We start from the raw sequence: 19366 nt of genomic DNA on the forward strand, positions 1-19366 counted from the left end.
CGTCGCTACGTCGTAGGGTACGTGGCTACGCAGAAGGCTCGCCGTAGCCCCCGGCGTAGCCTGACGTGCACCTCCCCAAAAATGTAACTACACGTCGAGGCGACGCAGACCCAGCGCAGACCGAGAGGGCTGTGATTGGTTTGCTTGGTAGCAACGCATTTCCAGTTCCGTATTTGCAGATTTCGCCATCCCCGCCATCTTTAAACATCTTCTGTTGCGATGTAGATGTTGCAGTATTAAGGCCCATTTATGCTCAACATTCAATACGGATACGGATACGGATGGAGCCGTCTGTCCGTGCTCCGCGTTCATTTCTCTGTGACCGGAAAAGCCGGAAGCTAAACAAAGAATCAACTAGAGACGCCTACCGCTCTGGCAGTGAATTGCACCGCGACGAAATGGAGTGACGGAGAAGTTCGAAGGGTTCACGACGGCGTCACGGCAACGACGTATGTACGTCGTAGGTACGCCGCAGGACCATAAATCAGGCTTAAAACTTCACCAGGGCCTCCGTCGGCATATGGGTGAGTTGATAATGGCTGAATTTTCATTTTTGGGTGCACTATCCCTTTAAAGTAGGTTAGAAAAGTCCCTTCTATTACTTCCCTCATGAAAATTCTGTTTTCATATTACATGGGAGCCCTGTCACTTTGAGGCTCTCAGCACCAAAATGTGCATGTCTGTTGCTTCGATAGCTACGTTATGTGTGAGAGCACACATTTTTCTATGTTTTGATGTGAAATTATGTATAAAAGAGTGAAAATGAAGGAAGTAATAACAAATTGAAGAAAAATATTTAAGAAGAGTTTACATCTCACTCTACCATAAGTGAAATGTCACAATGAAAATCTGAGGACTGAAAATTGTATCAAACTGAAAATGCAAACGTGTAAAAAGCATCAAGATAAGAAAAAATTGGATACAAAAAAAGCATCCTGACCCTATTAAAGTCTGAAGGAAGTTTTTAATTTAATTTAATTTTTAAAATTTTTTTTATATACTTTATTAATCCCCGAGGGGAAATTCAATTTTTCACTCTGTTGTCAATTACACACAGGTCCGAACACACACATGCACAAACTGGACCTATACATGCACTAAGTGGAGAGATGTCAGGGTGGGCTGCCTATGACAGGCGCTCCGAGCGGTTGGGGGGTTCGGTGCCTTGCTCAGGGGCACCTCGGCGGTGCCCAGGAGATGAACTGGCACCTCTCCAGCCACCAGTCCACGCTCCATATTTTTGGTCCGGACGGGGACTTGAACAGGCGACCCTCCGGTTCCCAACCCAAGTCCCTATGGACTGAGCTACTGCCGCCCCAAATGTGTGAATTATGTGAATGTATTAATGACCAGATATAGTTTTAAAAATTCTTGAACATGTTTTAAATGTCAAATTTGATTTTCTATTCATTAATTTTAATTAAGAAAATTTCAAAGAAAAAAGTAAAAACTGGAATGTCCTATTGCATAATTTCCCCTAAAACAACAGGAGTGTGCTTTTGGTCTATAAAACTCAAACAATCAATGTCATTATGGTGCAAGACATAACCACAAGGCACTGGCTTTCCATCTCTACATAGAAACAAGGCAAGTGGATATTTACTGGCCGGTGGGATTTTCACAAAGTCCTGGGTGAGTTGTCTTAAAAGCCTGTAATACTCCCACTGGCACTATGCCATTCATTCATCCATTTTCATCAGCTTATCCAGGGCAGCACCCCAGTTGTAACTCTCCCTAGCAACACTTTCCAGCTCCTCTGGAGGACCCCAAGGTGTTCCCAGGCCAGATGTGATATATAATCCCTGCGGCACGTTCTGGGTCTACCCCAGGGCCTCCTACCAGTGGGATGTGCCCAGATTACCTCTAAATGGAGGTCCCCAAGGGGCATCCTGATCAGATGCCTGAACCATCTCAACTGACGCCTTTCGACACAAAGGAGCAGCGGCTCTACTCCAAGCTCCCTCTGGACGTCTGCGCTCCTCAGCCTGTCCCTAAGGCTGAGCCCAGCCACCCCACAGAGGAAACTCGTATGGCGGCTTGTATCCGCAATCTCATTCTTTTGAGCACTACCCAGAGCTCATGACCATAGGTGAGGGTTGTGATATAGATAGACCAGTAAATCGAAAGCTTCACCTTCCGGCTCAGGTCCCTCTTCACCACGACAGTCCAGCACCATGCCCGCATCACTGCAGATGCCGCATCAATCCATCCATCACATGCTCCATTCTACCCTCACTCGTCAATAAGGCCCAAAGATACTGCAACTCCCTCGCTTTAGGCAGTAATTCCGAGGAGGCAATCCACTGTTTTCCAGCAGAGAACCATGGCCTCAGATTTGGAGGTGCTGACTCTCATCCCAACCACTTCACACTCGGTTGCAAACTGGCCAAGTGCCTTCTGGAAGTCACGGTGTAATGAAGCCAACAAGACCACATCATCTGCTAAAAGCAGAGACGCAATTCTAAGGGTCCCCATTTCGGACTCCTTCCGAAGGGAGCACCTTGTGATCCTGTCTATGAATAACACAGATAGGATCAGTGACAAGGGACAACCCTGGCGGAGGCCAGTACCCACCAAGAATGTGTTTGACTCTATGCCAAGTATGTGGACGCAGCTCTCACTTTGGTCATACGGGGACTGGATGGCTCGTTGCAATGACCCGGTACCCCATACCTCCCCCCACAAGATTCCTTGAGGGAAGCAGTCGTAAGCCTTCTCCAGGTCCAGAAAGCACATGTAGACTGGATGGGTAAACTCCCACGACCCCTCCAGCAGCCCCACAAGGGTAACGAGCTGGTCCACTGTTCCACAACCAGGATGGAATCCACATTGCTCCTCCTGAATCTGAGAATGTCATTCTCTAATTAAATTTACCTGAGTCCCGTGAGGTCCAGGTGAGCCTGTCTCTCCTGCTAATCCTGGCAGCCCCTGTTAGAGATGCAGTAAGATTAAAAAATGACACCGCTGCATTGATTCTCCATCCATAGGTCTCTTATAGCACTGTAAATAAACCTAATAGGTGAATTGGAAACATACTGGAGGGCCTTTACGACCTCGTGGACCAGTTGGACCTCGATCCCCCTGTACAGGATAAAGAAAAAACACACTAAGCACTTATACTTGTATTTTACCCTGCTGATTTAAACTGAAATGATTTAAAGGAACATGGGCAAGCCTCCCCAGATGAACTCACATCTGACCCATTCAGTCCGGGTGGTCCTAAACCGCCTGTTGCCCCTGCTGCACCCTAGAAAATTTTAACTGAAAATAAGTGTTTGTTGTCATCTCTTTACCAGCAGCAGGTAGCACTTGTATGAGCACTGCAAGGTAATAGAAACACTACTGCATTCCTCACCCCTGGTCCTGGAGGACCCTTTTCTCCTTCGTGTCCAGCGTCTCCCTGATTGAAAAAGATAGATGAACACAATAAGATCATTTCAGTGTGGGGGACAAAAACACAATCAGAGCAATACAGTATAACAGATGTCTTACCTTTGGCCCTGGCGGTCCAGGGAACCCCTGAATGCCTCTTTTACCTAATGAACCCTGATAAGCACAAAAAGCAGTCAGATTACACTTCGAGTCCTATTAATCTATGTCATTGTTTTACCCATTAAAGTCATCATGAACTGATTTACACCACTGATTGACACAGCTTTTTAAAAGCCTGGATCTCATCTATTTTCTGTGTTTTATATGAATATCTTTAGGGTTTGGACTGTGGGTCAAACAAAAAAAAACTTTTGAAGGCATCCCATTCAGCTTAAAGACATTGTGAGACCAAGTTACACCTACCATACCAACAAAAACCATTATACTGGCTATAAAAATAGGTGGCTGGGTTACACAATAGATTGTGCACTAGTTAAACACAATGGGAGTGATTCAACGATTGGGGTTTCCTGTCCAACCAGAGTCGACCCTCATAAATTAACAGTATGATTTATTGATAAGAGACATAGGTAGTTAGCCGGTATACCAGTTGGTAGTTAATTTAACAGAGTCCTGTCAGTGGGTCGGTCATTACAAACTCAAGCTGTGCAGTTAAACATTGGTCAAACAGATACAACTTTATCTGAAAGTCTAGTAAAGTGTCCAGCTCTACCAATTACGTCAAGCATGACATCATCAGGGTTTTTTTTCTCAGCATAACTTCCCATGACAAGTAAACTGTGTAAAATCAGTGGAAAGCCCATTTAAGGCCCTGAAACACCAAGCCAGCAATCAGCAGTCGGTCAGTGTTTGGATGTTGGTGAGGGTCTGTCGCCCTAGTCGCTGAAGTGTGTCCCGCACCATTGCTCTTCGTCAGCCCCTGTCTGCTTTTTTTTTTTGGTCCAGTCGGCATGTTGAATTGGCTTTGGCTACGGCAACAGTAGAGCCCGTTGGTGTATGAAATCACTCTGATTGACACGTTCAGCTCAATGCAAGGGAAGAGAAACGAAAGTGAGCGAAGTAAACAAAGAGCTAAAATCAAGCGGGAGTAAGATCGAAACAAACTAGTCACATAAGGTAAGATTACTTTTCTTTAGCTATTGAGCCCTTTAACAGAAACATTTCCTCATGGTTTTTGTTATATGGTCACTAGCACATGGTAAATAGTCTTTCAACATTGGATTGTGTTGTTAATGTGCTAACTGGCTAACTAGCGTCAAACAGTCTTCCGGTTTCCCTTTTTGAATGAGGATTACAGACTACTGCCATTTGCTGGTGTGAAGAGTTATTTCATCTCACGCAGGTGCAGAATGTATGTGCTGGTTGGCCATCGGATGTAGTCTTTGCGGTGTGTTCATGTGCAACCCTTTGGCCGAGGCACAGGTGATGTGAAGTGACGCAACAGTTGGCTTTCATTGCCACTAGTTCCTTGAAGTAGTTTATGTGTCAGGGCCTTTAAATAGTTTCAACTAGCTGTTAGTCTTACAGGAGGGCCAACAGGTCCATCTTCTCCTGGTTCCCCTTTATATCCCTGAAGGGCAGACAGACAGAGAAAAATCAATTGGTCCATGATATTTCATGTTACATGTCATTAAAATATGTTGAAATGGTGAAACCATATTTTGTGTTGTTTAAAATGACTTTTTCTATGAAGTGAGATTAAAGTTAGATAGAAAAATGCAGCATGATGATTTTACCCAGGGATATAAAATGATCAACATATTCCCAATTTTGCATTTTTTATTGAGTATGAAGTATTTCATGCCAGATACAAAACATTGAATTATTGTTGCCTTGTGAGAAAATTTGATATACACAGAGTAATGGAGTAGTAGTAATAGTAGAAGTAGGTGTGGTAACAGCATATGCACTGGCAGTAATAGTTTGAAATACTGCAGCTTTGGTTTAAGTAAGGGCCTATTTCCAGCCACTAGATGGTGATGTAGTCAAACTTCTCTGGCATCTGCAGCTCATCTACAAGAACAGAGGATCACAGCAGAAGAGGCTGATATTTATATAAATCAAATTTTTTATACTGACCTTTTCTCCAGTCCTCCCTCTGTCTCCACTTGGTCCAGGCCCACCGGGGAAACCCTGCAGTCCAGGACACAGACAAACCAAAACTTCATCCCTTGATGCAGGTTAAGTAAGCTCCGTAATACAAATATCATGAGCAAACATAATGAGCTCCAAAGCAGGAAGTTGTTGACTTTAAGCTCTGACTTAGTATCATTGAATCAAAGTAGTATACCAGGCTGTGCCTGAAATAATTTTATACTTTCCATTCAAATATATACTGTTTTGTGTTCACCATTGTGTAGTGTGTCTAAATGTCTAGTAAAAATGTAATACACAACATAGAGGACTCAAAATCATCACTCAAAAAATATGTGACACATCATGCATTGCAGAGATATGGGGTACAGGAACATTTAGGTGGCTGCTGGATGAATGAACTTGGACTTGAATCAGACTCGAGACTCGACATGACAAAATAAAAAAATATAAAACAACTGTAGCTTGACTTAGACTTTAACACCAATGACTCGTAAGTTCACTTGGACTTAAGGGTTTCGACTTGAAATAATGTGATACCTTCCAACAAACCTAAAGAATAAAAAGTATGTTATTTAAAAAGTTGTGTCAAAAATCATGTCATTTCCCTTTATTTCCCAAACCAACTAACAACAACACTAGTCATTTCCAGTGAGTTGATGCTTAATTCTCCAGATCCACTTTGTCTGAACCAGTCTGAGAGCAATCAATCAAAATGCAGGATAAAGAACTAAAGAATATGATTTGGGACTTCCCTGTCTGACTCGGTTCTTGACTGCAAGGACTTGAGACTTACTTGTGACTTGCAAAACAATGACTTGGTCTCACCTCTGGTGAACAATGAAGTAGTGACTGGCTTTGGATATGCACAAGTCTTCAGGATACTACTGACTTACTGATAAATGTTTTCATTAATCAATGAGAAAACAAAGTACAAATTAACTAGTGCCCAAACATACACAGTGCAAAAAAAATCAGACACCTGGTAACAAGGTGGCTAAGTTACTGTTGAGTTGTTGTGATGTTGTCAGTAAAGTAAAAGTATATTAAAATGCCATATCACTAAATCAGTCCAGCCGATGTATCTGTTTGTATCTGCTGAATATGTATGATATTGGGAAACAGTGCATATGCCCTTTACATACAAACTACGAGCATGCAGGATTTGGGTGCTCATGTGAGGGGAGGGTTGTATAAATGATGAGTGGGTACAGCTCCAGAGAAAGCAGGTCCCTTCTGCTGTGTGACTGTGTCTTAGTGTATTGTTCTTCTTAACATACTGTACATTTACATAGTTGTTTTGGCTTGACCGTAACAGCTAGTCCAGCACTGTCAGGGCAAAAGTCCATGATTGAGTGAATGCTGCCACTTCCTGTTTGAAATTAAAAGTCATCTTTTCAAATTACAAGCCGTTTAGCATTTTCACATGGCCCAGCCTTACAGTGCTGGCCCGTGGCATAGGCAGTATAGGCAAATGCTAAGGGTGCCTTCATCCATAGGGGGTGCCACAAATAGGGGGAAGGAAAAAAAAAAACATTGATCTTTTATTAATTTTTGCTAATACTACTTTACATTGGCGGCATGGTGTCGCAGTGGTTAGCACTGTCGCCTCACAGCAAGCAGGCTCTGGGTTCGAACTCAAGGATGGGAGAGCCCTTCTGAGCGGAATTTGCATGTTCTTCCCGTGTCAGCGTGGGTTTTCTCTGGGTACTCCAGCATCTTCCCACAATCCAAAAACATGCAGGATAGGTTAATTGGTGATTCTAAATTGACCGTAGGTGTGAATGTGAGCATGAATGGTTATCTGTCTCTGTGCTAGCCCTGCAATAGTCCCCAGCTTGTTACACTTTATCTGCTCTGCAGGGGAGATGGGTGAGTTATTCGATATCATGTCTGATCTGTTGTACAGATTCCCTTTACTTAGCATTGTCTTTGCTATATAGATTTCTTAGATGAGCCTGGGGGACCACAGTCAACAGTTTACCAAGGACCAGCATTTCGTCTCCATGCTCAGACACTCACCTGATCACCTTTCTCCCCTGGTGAAGCCCCCTCTCCTTTAAATCCTCTGGGCCCCTGATGGAAAAAAAAACAACTTAAAATGTAACCAAATGATGCAGACTTATCATGAGTGGCACATTCTTAAAGTGTGAGCACTGGTAGTTCTCACCCGCAGCCCTGGTAGTCCTGGTGATCCACGATGTCCATCCAGTCCTTGGCTGCCACTCCTGCCCCACCTCCCTGTCTTGCCGGGGGCGCCCTTTGGCCCAAGGTAACCCTATTACACACATACAATCACTTGATATTAGGTCATCAGTTATGATGCAGCAACTGATGTTAGAGAAAGGTTTTTAAGTTTCAACATTTACCATGTCTCCTCTCTGTCCTGGTATCCCTCTTGTTCCTGGATTTCCAGGAATACCCTTAATGATGAATACATTTTAATAACAACCTTAAAAATACTTTCATTTATACAACTATGACAAGATAAATCAGGGTCAAAAATGGGGAAGAAAAAGAGGACAGGCAAAAAAGGTGAAAGAATAAAATCAAGGTCAACTTCATCATGCTCAATTACTTATGTAAGCCCAATGGATGTTCAACTCACTGGAGGGCCAGGTTTGCCCATTTCACCCATGGGTCCAGGTGGGCCAGGCTTCACCTTAAGAGTAACAGAAATATAAATCAGTGACTTACTCTGATTGAGTATCTTAGATCAGATCTAAAAGCTGAGCTACTCACTGGCCAGCCAGCTCTGAGCATCTGATAGAAGGCTGATGTCTGAAAAAAGAAGCAATCACAATTAGAATTGAAAATTATACAAGTATTGAGCCATTAATACAATGAATATGGTAAAGGTTATAATTGAAGGGACAGTAATCAAGGAAGTAAAAAATTTAGTCACTGAGACAGTTTAAAGTCTCAGTGTGTAGGATTTAGTGACATCTGGTGGTAAGGTTGCAGATTGCAACCAACTTAAGCTTCTACTTTGTGTCAAGCGTGATGTGTATTTCCTAGGATATCAAAGAAATGTCCTTCCCTGCATTGCCTTACTTCATACCCCAACCCTTAACAATCTCACTCCTCTTGCCTAAACCTAAACAACCCAAACAATGAAAGCAACAAGTACTGGCAAATTAAAGGGAGAGAAGGGCGGGTCATGTCTTTGCTAGGTAAAGCAAATTCACATGCCAAGAGTATTGGAAAAGTAAAGCAGCTGACATGAAATAGCCCTGTCTAGGTCCAGTGTTTGGTTTGTTCATTCTGGGCTACTGTAGAGGAACACGGTGGACCCTGACTCTGTGGACTCTAATGAAAGCATAGTTTCATTAGAATATCATACCATTCCTGCCAATAGATCCTAAATGCTACACACTGGACCTTTAGCATTTTTGCATTTCCTAGGATAGTGAAGGCATGACCTGCTCTACTGTCCCTCTGACTAGCTAGTACTCATTTTATTCATTGGTTGGGTTGGTGAGGTTTAGGCAAGAGGAGTGGGAGTGGTTAGGGTAAGAATGTCAGGGTAAGCCAATCAGAGGCAGAATAAGGGTCTGTATACATGCTGTGTCTTTACGCGCCTGGAAAACGCAAAGTTGGGCACTTGGTGCTACTCTTGTGACTACTCAGTGCCAGATCTCATGGGCCTGGAGGCAGGCTGCATCTGAGGTTGCTGTACAAAAATGAAGCCAAAATATCCCAGATACGGCTGCTGTCATTCTGCCTTGGAGATGTCATTTTGGAGTCTGCAAAGTAGCAATCTCCGCAGTATTGAGTTTTCACCCATACATCTGTCCGACAGGCAGCACCATCGTGAGCACACCAGTGAGCATGCAAAGCTGTCAATCATGACGTCAAACCCCGCTTTTATAGTATCAAATAACACTTGAACATACAGCACTGTGGTAAGAACTACCAAAAATGACAGAAACCATCTTAAGGAGAAATGTATTTGACGTGTACTTTTAGTTTGACTCATGTCCTATCTGCTAGCCTTGAGGGGGAGGGGTTTATGACCTGTACTGCAGCCAGCCACCAGGGGGCAATCCAGATGTTTTGGCTCTACTTTTGGGGAGCTGTCACATCATCCATCTTTATTATACTTCTATGGGTGGACTGACTGACGAACATTGGCAGCTCTGTAGCTGCATCACTAGCGTACGTAGCGCTGTTAAGGAGACAGTTCACTTGAATTTTACTCTTTAAGGTTTGACTTGTGAAGATTATTTCCCATCAGAGACACTTCTGAGACCAGAATATTCTTTAAAGCAAAAATGGTGCAACTGTTGTCTCCATTGTCCATTGCAGGATGAGATGTTCTCTTCTTCTGTCTTATTTGATTTGAGCTAACAAGATGGATAAAATTATTTCCTGTTGCAAGTTTAAGTTCCTACATAAGGCAAACAGTACAGAACACTGTGCAGTATACATGCACTCAGAAGACAGCCATTCAAGTAGCACAGCTGAGAGTGAGCACACAGCTGCTTGAGCACTGTTGGTAGACTTGGCTCTCACCTTTCATGTCATGTAACACTTGTAACAGCCAAAAGACATGAGCATGTGACAAAGTGTTGAGAGGTCCATGCGGTGTGTCTTGTAGTGCTCTGATGGTTGTTAAGCGATACGGCACAAAGCTGAACTCTAAGAGTCAAGAGACATGCCGTAAACTCCAGCACACAGGAGTCCTTCTGGTTAATTACACCACCCAGCTCTGCTGCTCCAGGTCATATTTGTCTTGGCTACGGTGCTACAGCGGGGGTATGAGTGGAGGCTGGCCAACCCTGTCAAGGTGAAGCTCAGACTGGCAGAGAGGTCTGGACCTCCCTTAAGTCTTACTGTGTCTCTGTGGATGGAGCAGTCAGAGCCTCCAGTGTACTCTGAGGGAGCATCAACACTGAGGCCTTTCACACACAGCTCAACCCTGCGCATATAGTTGGTCAAAAGCAAAGCTCAAGGCCTGACCCAGGCATGAGATCTGGATGGGTTCCAGCTATAGCGCTTGGCAGATACTTCAGCTCTCATTACAGTCTGTGAGAGCACAGAGAGCTGTGGCCATCTAAATACACTGTTGACACACCAGGAGAGGATTACTCAGCCCTACATGAAATATATATATAAAATCACTGCACAAACACTGTATGACTCATTTGATTCTCACATTTTCACAAAAAACTAAGGATAAATCTAGTTTATTACATCTTGGGTCTTATTTTTGTAGTTTGGGCCATGAGTTTTAGTGTCATAAATTGCTGGTTCAACTTTGACCCATGACATTTACCATAGTTGTGCAGGCATAGTTCTCCTGTGCAGTGAAAGATTATGACTGATATTTTGGGTGCTTCACTTTCGGTTGTACCTCCAAATAAAGGGGTTTAGAAAATCTAGTAACAGGGTGCATATTCTGTTTTCTCTGATCGTGTGATTGCTCGTGCTTTTATTACTCCAGCTGGCATTGTCAGAGCGACGCCACCATGCTCCCAGATCTCAAAAATGACTTTGCTGTATACCACATTATCATGACCAGTGGTAGTGGACCAATGATCTGAATTCAATGTAGGAGAGGATATATGAAAAAATATGGTGACTGATGTAAGGTGGTCAGTTTATGACTCAGAATTGTCATTAAAAATCAGTTAAACTTGGGGCTTGTGGATGAAAATGAGTGTTGGAGATGTAGCATTGAAGCTGGTATTTTCTTCTCACTTACAGAACATTTAACAATTGGATTTACAAGTACACAAACGTGGCTCATCTCTTCCCTTTAAAGAGCGGATGTGTTTTTTATTGTGCTTTTATCATTATTTTCAGGCATTTCCTCAATTTTGGAACAAACATTGACTAGATTCAAGGATGAACTGATCAGATTTTGGTGGTCAAAGGTCATTGGTTGATGCGACTTCGCGTCCGTCTTATTCTCACTAGCACAATTACTCAGGAGCACTTTGAGGCAGTTTCTACAAATATGGCACAAACGTCCACTTGGATTCAAAAACAGACTGATTAGATTTTAGTGGTCAAAAGTTACCGTGACCTCACAAAACATGTTTAGGGCCATAACTCAAAAATTCATACACTAATTATGACAGAATTTCTGACAAATATCAAATAGGATAAAATGATTAAGTGATGAGATTTTACATCCAAAAGGTCAAAGGTCAACTCAACTGACATGATAATTTTCTGGTCATTATTCAATGCCCTAACTCAGGAACAGAAAAGGAGACATATGGTCAATTCTAGATTGGTGACACAAACCATGAAACTGAGCTGATTGTATAAATCTTCTTTGCTGTCTGGTTGAAAATGTGTGTGAAGCATCTGTGTTTTAGAATTTGTAGTTTCTTTTGCAGCAGCATCCATATTTGAAGCATTGTCCTATGTTATGGCTACATATAAATCTTGGCAGACATGGAACTGCAACTTTACTGGTTGGCAGAGGCATACAACCACAAGAAAGTAATTCTAGTTTGAATATAAAATGTCTTATTATTGAGGCTGAATTTAGGACATAAAGCTTTTTATGGAGACATTAGCTATAGTAAGTGGGAGCGTCAAAGCTGTGTCCCATCTATAGACTGCTGCCACTGTGGCATTGGCATTCTGATGCTTATGGTTGCTATATTAACTAAACATGTTTTTCCAGTCACAGGAAGCTGCCTAGGAACACTGTGGTATTAAAACAGGGTGACATTAACAGTCAGGAATAGACAAAGTGTGGTGAGGACAGTGAGGACAGTGAGGACAGTGAGGACGCTGGTCTGAGAAAACCTCAAGAGAACAAATGAACTAAAAAGGACATTGAGCACTCTGTACTGGTGGTGCTCGAGTGTGGTCCAAATCCTCATGGGTTCAGTACGGTTCCAGCTGGATTATGGTGTGGGTGTTTGCATTTAGATTTACCCTGAAAGCAGCCCAGTCCTCCTCAGTGTCCCTCCATAGGTAGAGAGTGGGAAGTCCTGGAGGTCCTGAAGGCCCTGGATGCCCTCTTCTTCCATCCAGGCCTGGAATACCTTGAGAGCCCTTGAGGAGAAAAGACCAAAGGATTGCCAGTAAGTCAAACACAGAAAAATGATAAAAGATATCAACCTTTCACAGTTAAAGCAAAATTACCTTTACTAACTATTGACAATAAGCTGAGGTCCCAGCTGTGACACGACCGACCTTCAACACTGAAATGTGGTGGGAATTTTCTCAGTTGCTGTTTCAACATTAAAACAACATTTAATTCTGATGGTTGTAAAAAGGTTAGGAAAATTATCATAAATCAACATTGAAATTTCAGACAGATCGGTTTCAATGTTGAAACAATTTTGCCACAATGTTTAAAGTTTATGAAACAACAGTGAAACAACATTTCAAAATCAACGTTGATTCACCTTTCAAATTCTAAACATAAGTCAACAGGGATTTAGCCACGTTGATTTAACAGTGAATAAACATTAGAATGGCAGCTGGGATTCTGTCACTCCTCGATTGTTTTGCAGTAATTATATAAGTATATACTTAAGTATATGTAAGCTGGGACTCCCTTAAAAATGAGATTTCACACCTCAAAAGCTTTTGTCCTAATAAATAAATTTGAAATTTGAAACATCAATGTGCAAGACTGTCTTACTGGGGTGATTCAAATGAATTCTCATTCATTCGCTTGTTTGGTTCACTTTGTTTTAGCTGATGTTAAAACTGTTATTCAAAATCCTGATGACAAAACAACTGGACTGATACCACTTGAAAAAGTGGGCCAGGTTCAAAGGACGTCTGCTACAGTTTGGTAACGGTGTAAAAGCAAAGCAGACTAAACAGGACTTTTTGAGAGGAGATAGGGGATTTAAGCTGGATTCAAAATCTAAACTACAATTATATCCACCTGCTTATCATGTGAAATGTCATAAAAGCTTTCCCAACTGATTTGTATGAGTAATGTAAATTATTACAACTGAACACTTGGTAACCGTGGTAACATATATGCGGGTCAGCATGAGAGCTGGGATTCTCCCTTGTGCATTAGAAAATAAAAATGGCTTAAAGCTGATGTCGGTAACTTTTTTAAAAATAACTTTTTGTCATACTGGCTCAGTCACTATATTCACACAGCACTGAAGGAGAGAGATCAACTGGGAAACAAATCATTCTCCTCCTCCTTGTAGTGCTTCTAACGGTATTACCAAACATGAACAAAACAACCAGTCAGAGCCGAGGACTCTGTCACGGAGCTGTCAATTATGTCCACCACCACTGGTAAACTGGGGTCAAACAGCCCGTTCTCACTCCCAGCTCGTCAAATACTGTTGCTTTGTCAAGCATTTCAGTGTCAGATACAGATAGACAGAGGCACCTTTTGCAGCAGTATGATATGCATCAGACAGCGGCTATTTCTGACATCACCGGACAAAACCAAACTTATCAAATACACTCTGTCGATGGATATTGGCATCAGAAACTGAAGACATCAGAAGACACTCTAGTGTTATGATAAGCACTGAGCAGCAGCTTTCTCTGAATATTTTAAAAACAATACAATGTGCTAGTATTTGTAGCATGCTACACTAGTGACATCTGTCACATGATGTTACACTATCTTAGAAAGAACCGTACTTATGTTAAGCCAAACAATGATGCTTTTATCTAAACCTAACCAGGGACTTTTGTTGCCTAAACTTAAAGAAATAAACGTATGCATGAGCACATACAGTGAGCAGCAGCAGCAGCAGCAACCTGCTGTCCGATACCGTCGCAATGTGAAGACAGAAAAAGAGGGCTGAGCGGTGGCAGGGCACCTGTGTGAACACATCGTCTGTGGTCATTTTGACTTGACCAGCAGACTTCACTACAAGCTGATTGCACCTGTAGCAACAGGTGACATGCTTTATGTTCTAAAAGCAGCCGCTGCTGATTTGACCAGCTGAGTCGCAGATGACATTTTCGGCCAGCTTGAGTCGAGCTCAGACCAGCAGTTCACACCACTGCAACTTTTCTCTGCAACGTTCTAAAACGGTTTCTTCTTGTCACGAATCTTTGTTCTGAACTGGGCTTAAGAGGCATCAATTGAGACACAGTCCGTCCAAAACCAACACAGAAGGGCACTTCGTGCATCATATTTTGTGGTTAAGGAACACTGACAGTGGATTCTGTTACTGCATTACCTATTTCTCTCCTCAAATATTTTCAGAAACATATTTTAATGCACTGTTCAGCTGTAAAATGAGAGTTTCTACCTGGCTGCCATGTTGGAAACAATTGAGCTAAAAACTAAGCCCCTCCCACCGGCCAGAGCAAACCTTCTCATTTTACAGCTAAACAGTACACTAAAATATGTTTCTGAAAACATCCGAGGTGAGAAATAGGCAATGCAGTAACAGATTCATATGTGACCAGTGCTGCCAGCGCTGCTCGTTTGACAGCCTGACCGCAGTTCACGAGCAGTGATTGACATGACTCCTCAGCTCTGATTGGGTGTTTTATTTGGGTCACTGTAGATTCTAGCAAATGCCATTAAAAACACAAGGACAGGGAGATGGAACCTGGGGCCGATTGTACAAAATACATTGGGTTAAGATTTTCCTTTAAGTCCTAGTTAAGGTTTCCTTAAAATAAAATCGGTTGCACAAGCTTGTCTTGGCCTTATACTTAAGGAATCCCTAAACCATTGCACAAAAGACCTTAGCAACCAAAGCAAAGTTAAAAAAAAAAAAAAAAAAAACTTAAGGTACCTCAGACTCTGTCCTAACTGCAACATGAGTTTGAACTAACACACCCCAAGAAGAGTGTAGTGCGACCAGGAGAACCCAATGGATACCCTTTTGATTTTGATTTGACTGCAATATCTCATTATAATTATCATTTTCTGTTTTCTGTATTTAGGGATCCAATTTACTTTGTAGGATGTGCTTTCTATGATTGTGTTTCTCCAGAAGTATAATCTTTTCCTTCTTTGACCAATATTGTTTCCTTGTTTTCTTTACCTCTAAAAGACAACACTGTGAGACGATAACAGGCATCACAACGTGAGTCCAAGCAAACAAACAATCTCCATGGAAGCTTTTATCGCTGTAAATGAGTTAACATTTTTCTTTAACTAAGGAAACCTTTTAAGGGAATTTGTGCCTCAGCTATGGAGGAATTAAGCCTTTAATGTCATACTTAAGAAGAAAACAAGAGTCCTTAACATTTTTCAGAGATTCAGCAAATTTAACATAAAGCTATTTTCATAAAAGTTACCAACTGTAACTTTATAGCAGAGGTGTGTTACGCTTGTGTGCACCTTTACATGTGAGTAAAAACTTAGCAGCAGCACACTAACTATACACACAAATACACACTATAGTAGGCCATCACCCTGTTTGTAGCTGTCTGTCATTATTAATGACATCCTATGAGGTCCTGTTGCAATGCCTACATGTAATAGCAGTAAAACAGGGCCCTTTTCTATAAAGCAGGTTTTCAGAGTTAACAATATGGCGCAAACCTCAGGATCTGATTTTTACCTGTTATTTACATAAACCTGCTGCGTGCATGTCATGATTACATTTTCTATACGATAAACTAAACCCATGCACATCTTACCTTGTCACCTTTAAATCCAATAAAGCCTTCTCTCCCAGCACATCCCTGTAACAACAAAAAGGCATTGAGCTATTTTTACCACGTGTACATCTTTTTGGCAACCACTGGCAGGCCTTCTGTCTGGCATCATCTACAGTGTGATGATCTTACAAAGAAAAGGTCACATGGTCTCTCCAAGACCTTATTAATGCAATATGTTTTGAAAGCAATCTCCCTACCCTGCAATTTTACAAGTTGAATAAAAACCAGTATGAGTCAATTTCACGTGGGCTGATGCAACCACACTGTTTGCACAAAATAACCATAACCTCCACTTACAGCCAAAATATACGGCCATCAAAGAGAGGTAATTTGGGGAATTACATAAGCCGCTCTGCGGAAACTTGCTGTATTGAAAAAAGAAACAGTTTGTACCGCTGCTGATATTTTAGTACCACCAGAGACAAAAGCTATATCTGTGTTGGAGGTTTCCTAAAGTGATCTTGGAGGTTTCTTTAAAGAGTGGATCCCAGAGTGAGGTTTACAGCCCCTTTAGAGTTCTTAAAGAGGTTGAAAGATTACAAAAAAATAATTCAGACAGAAGTATGCTAAGTGCGATATGAATAGGAAAATTATTATCAATGTCAGTGCTGCGTGGAGCAGGAAGAGGAGTCTGGTTAGCCTGATAAAGACTGGAAGCATCTATAAAAACAATGGCTTCCAAAACCTTTGGCCAAAGCACTCTGATTTACAAAATGCATCTGCATAAACACAGAAATTTGTGGATTAGAAGTTACACTCTGAAACGTTTATTTTTTTGGCAAACAACATAACTTTGCACATCAAGGTGTCCAGCTTCTGTACCATCAAGCCTGTGAAGACCTCTACCAAGGAGACTGCACTTAAGTGCACAGTAGAAGGATAAACTGAATACAACACAAAATGTTGTTTCCTTATTCTGCTTGACTGTGGGTTAAACAAATGAGATACATGTTAATTAGTGAGCTTTAAATGTGCTGGTAGCTGTTTCCCTCTGCTTCCTGTCTTTATGCTAAGCTAGGCTAACCCATAGACTGTATAAAATAATGGAGATAGCCACTGTGATGTCACTGATTGGTTGTTGACTCCTGTTCTGAAGCCTCAAGTCTGGCATTCTGGCCATCGCCATCTTGGATATTTGAAGTCAGAAATGAAGACTAAATCAACAGCAAAATAGTCATAATGGTTTAGGAACTCAGTTGTAGCCCCAGACTAATGTTTGTCTAATTAACTTCATCCTAGAGAGATGCTTACTCTTCTTCCCTGTGGTCCAGTTGGACCAGAAGCACCTTTGTAGATTCGGTACATTCTCTGGTCAGATCCATAGACGATGTTCCCTGTTCCTGTTGCAGGTACAGATGGCAGTGAATCCATGTGCTTCAGACTGGAATGCTGCCCTTCCTTGTTTCTTAAAAGACGGTAATAGCTGTTCGTCTCCCAGTGTCCCTTTGACACCACTGATGGTAACATGTTCTCATCCATCGGTAAAGTGACATTGGATTTCTCCATGTGTGTCAGTGAATCAGGTGAAGTTACATCCGCTACAACATACACTGCTGTGTCTGCTGCACTTTTTTGGATGATATTTTCATCTAACATTTGGATGCTTGGAATGGATTCAATGCCATGAGCTCTTCTGTCTTCATTGTTAGTGGCCAACATGATGTGAGGTTCATCAACAAGTTCAAAGCCATGACTTTGGGTGGCAGCATCTTGACGGGTGGAGTCTATAGGGTCTCCCTCTGACAGGTGATCCTGAGAGGAGGGAAAGAAAAGAAACTGAACTCACACGGTTGTTTCTTCAACAGCATTATATGTGTAATTCTGGAAAACAGAAAGCAAAGAAGAGCAGGCTGATAATTAGACGCAGCAGTAGGAAGGTTGTATAACATCCCTTACATTCACTGTAATTAAAGACCTTGCTCTCTTCTCATTGACTCAGTGTCAGCGTTGCCAAGAAAATCAAGTATAAGGACCCAGAATGTTCAGTAAATACTGAATGACTGTACAGTAAACTGTCTCTCTGTATTAAAGGGGAGACTATAAACAGAGGCAACGTGAGGACACACTCTACACACTTCCTCTGCCCATACTTTGACAAAATTGAATCGAACATTTAAACAAGGAACCCACCAGCTGAAAGCCCAGTGCTTCTGCCAGTCCACCCAATTTCATCTACAACTAGGTATCCCAACAAGCCCTGGTCAGATTGGCAAGCCACCTGCAAATTTATAGTCCACAGAGAACTGTTCCCAGCAGTGTTGTACGTGAATGCACTAAAAGAGTATGTTCATTAACCATCCTCATAGTTTTGGTGAATGTTCAAATGGATGCATCGGTTTGCAACTTATGAACTTGAACATGAGCGTTGTTCACAACGCTTGGAACCACAGCACCCAGCATGCCGACACAACACACAACACAACACAACACTGGCAGACAATGCCAATATTCATGTGAATATTTGAAGGACTTTTATGAACAAATCAGTAAGCTCAAGATTCCAATGGAAAAAAAACCCTCACATTTACATGCAAAGTATGCCCACCAGGTCTGAAAAATTAGGCTAAATGTCAGCCACATTGGCTATAAATTTGAATTGACACATCGAGTTGAAGCATCTGACTAGTCTTAGGAAATATCTGCGAGTGAATGCTGATCACAAGATTTTATTTTATCATAAAGGTATAGTGTGTAATTCTGGACAAAGACAGTTGACTGTTGAGTACCCTTCCCAGGTCATTAGACAAGAACAACTCTTTGGGTTGGTGGGTTGGTCCAGGTTCCTATCCAGGCATTGGTATCTGATGACCTGGGAATGAGACTCAACAAACAACGCGCTTCCTTCAGAATGGCATACTGCACCTTTAAAAAAAACCAAAAGACTTAAATATTAACTAGTTCATTTTTTGGACTGTGAACTTAGTTCAAAATAAAAATGGTTAACAAAAAAACCCCTTTAACGGGGAAAAAAAACGGTAGAAACCTCAGGAAGAGCAACTGAGGAGGGATCCCTCTTCCAGGACGGACAGACGTGCAATAGATGTCGTACAGAACAGATCAGCATAATAAATTAACAGTAATCCGTATGACACGATGAGACAGAGAGACAGAAAGAGAGACAGAGAGAGAGAGAGAGATGCAGGACAGACGGTAATGACAGTAGCTTACAACAACATTAATGAAAGTAATAATATTATAGTTATAGTTCTGGCTACTGTGGTACAATATGTTGAAAGTATGTATTAATATCTGGCAGTATACATGTGTGACAATAATCATATGTGTATAATAACAG

At 41.8% G+C, this 19366-nt stretch overlaps 1 protein-coding gene across 1 annotated transcript in view; it reads right to left on the reverse strand.

Moving 5' to 3' along the window:
- The window catches only part of LOC126394184 (collagen alpha-1(I) chain-like), a 102497-nt gene that overhangs the window by 28493 nt on the left and 54638 nt on the right, over positions 1 to 19366 (reverse strand). The window contains exons 7-20 of the mRNA XM_050050874.1: positions 17666 to 17823; positions 16051 to 16095; positions 12388 to 12507; positions 10324 to 10408; positions 8230 to 8268; positions 8096 to 8149; positions 7658 to 7765; positions 7510 to 7563; positions 5473 to 5526; positions 4919 to 4963; positions 3493 to 3546; positions 3356 to 3400; positions 3037 to 3081; positions 2875 to 2928 (exon numbers count right to left, since the gene is read on the reverse strand). Coding sequence (XP_049906831.1) covers positions 2875 to 2928; positions 3037 to 3081; positions 3356 to 3400; positions 3493 to 3546; positions 4919 to 4963; positions 5473 to 5526; positions 7510 to 7563; positions 7658 to 7765; positions 8096 to 8149; positions 8230 to 8268; positions 10324 to 10408; positions 12388 to 12507; positions 16051 to 16095; positions 17666 to 17823 — 960 coding nt within the window. The remainder of the gene's footprint in view (positions 1 to 2874; positions 2929 to 3036; positions 3082 to 3355; positions 3401 to 3492; positions 3547 to 4918; positions 4964 to 5472; positions 5527 to 7509; positions 7564 to 7657; positions 7766 to 8095; positions 8150 to 8229; positions 8269 to 10323; positions 10409 to 12387; positions 12508 to 16050; positions 16096 to 17665; positions 17824 to 19366) is intronic.

This window comes from Epinephelus moara, chromosome 8, assembly GCF_006386435.1.
Source record: "Epinephelus moara isolate mb chromosome 8, YSFRI_EMoa_1.0, whole genome shotgun sequence".
In the NCBI taxonomy this organism is placed as follows: domain Eukaryota; kingdom Metazoa; phylum Chordata; class Actinopteri; order Perciformes; family Serranidae; genus Epinephelus; species Epinephelus moara.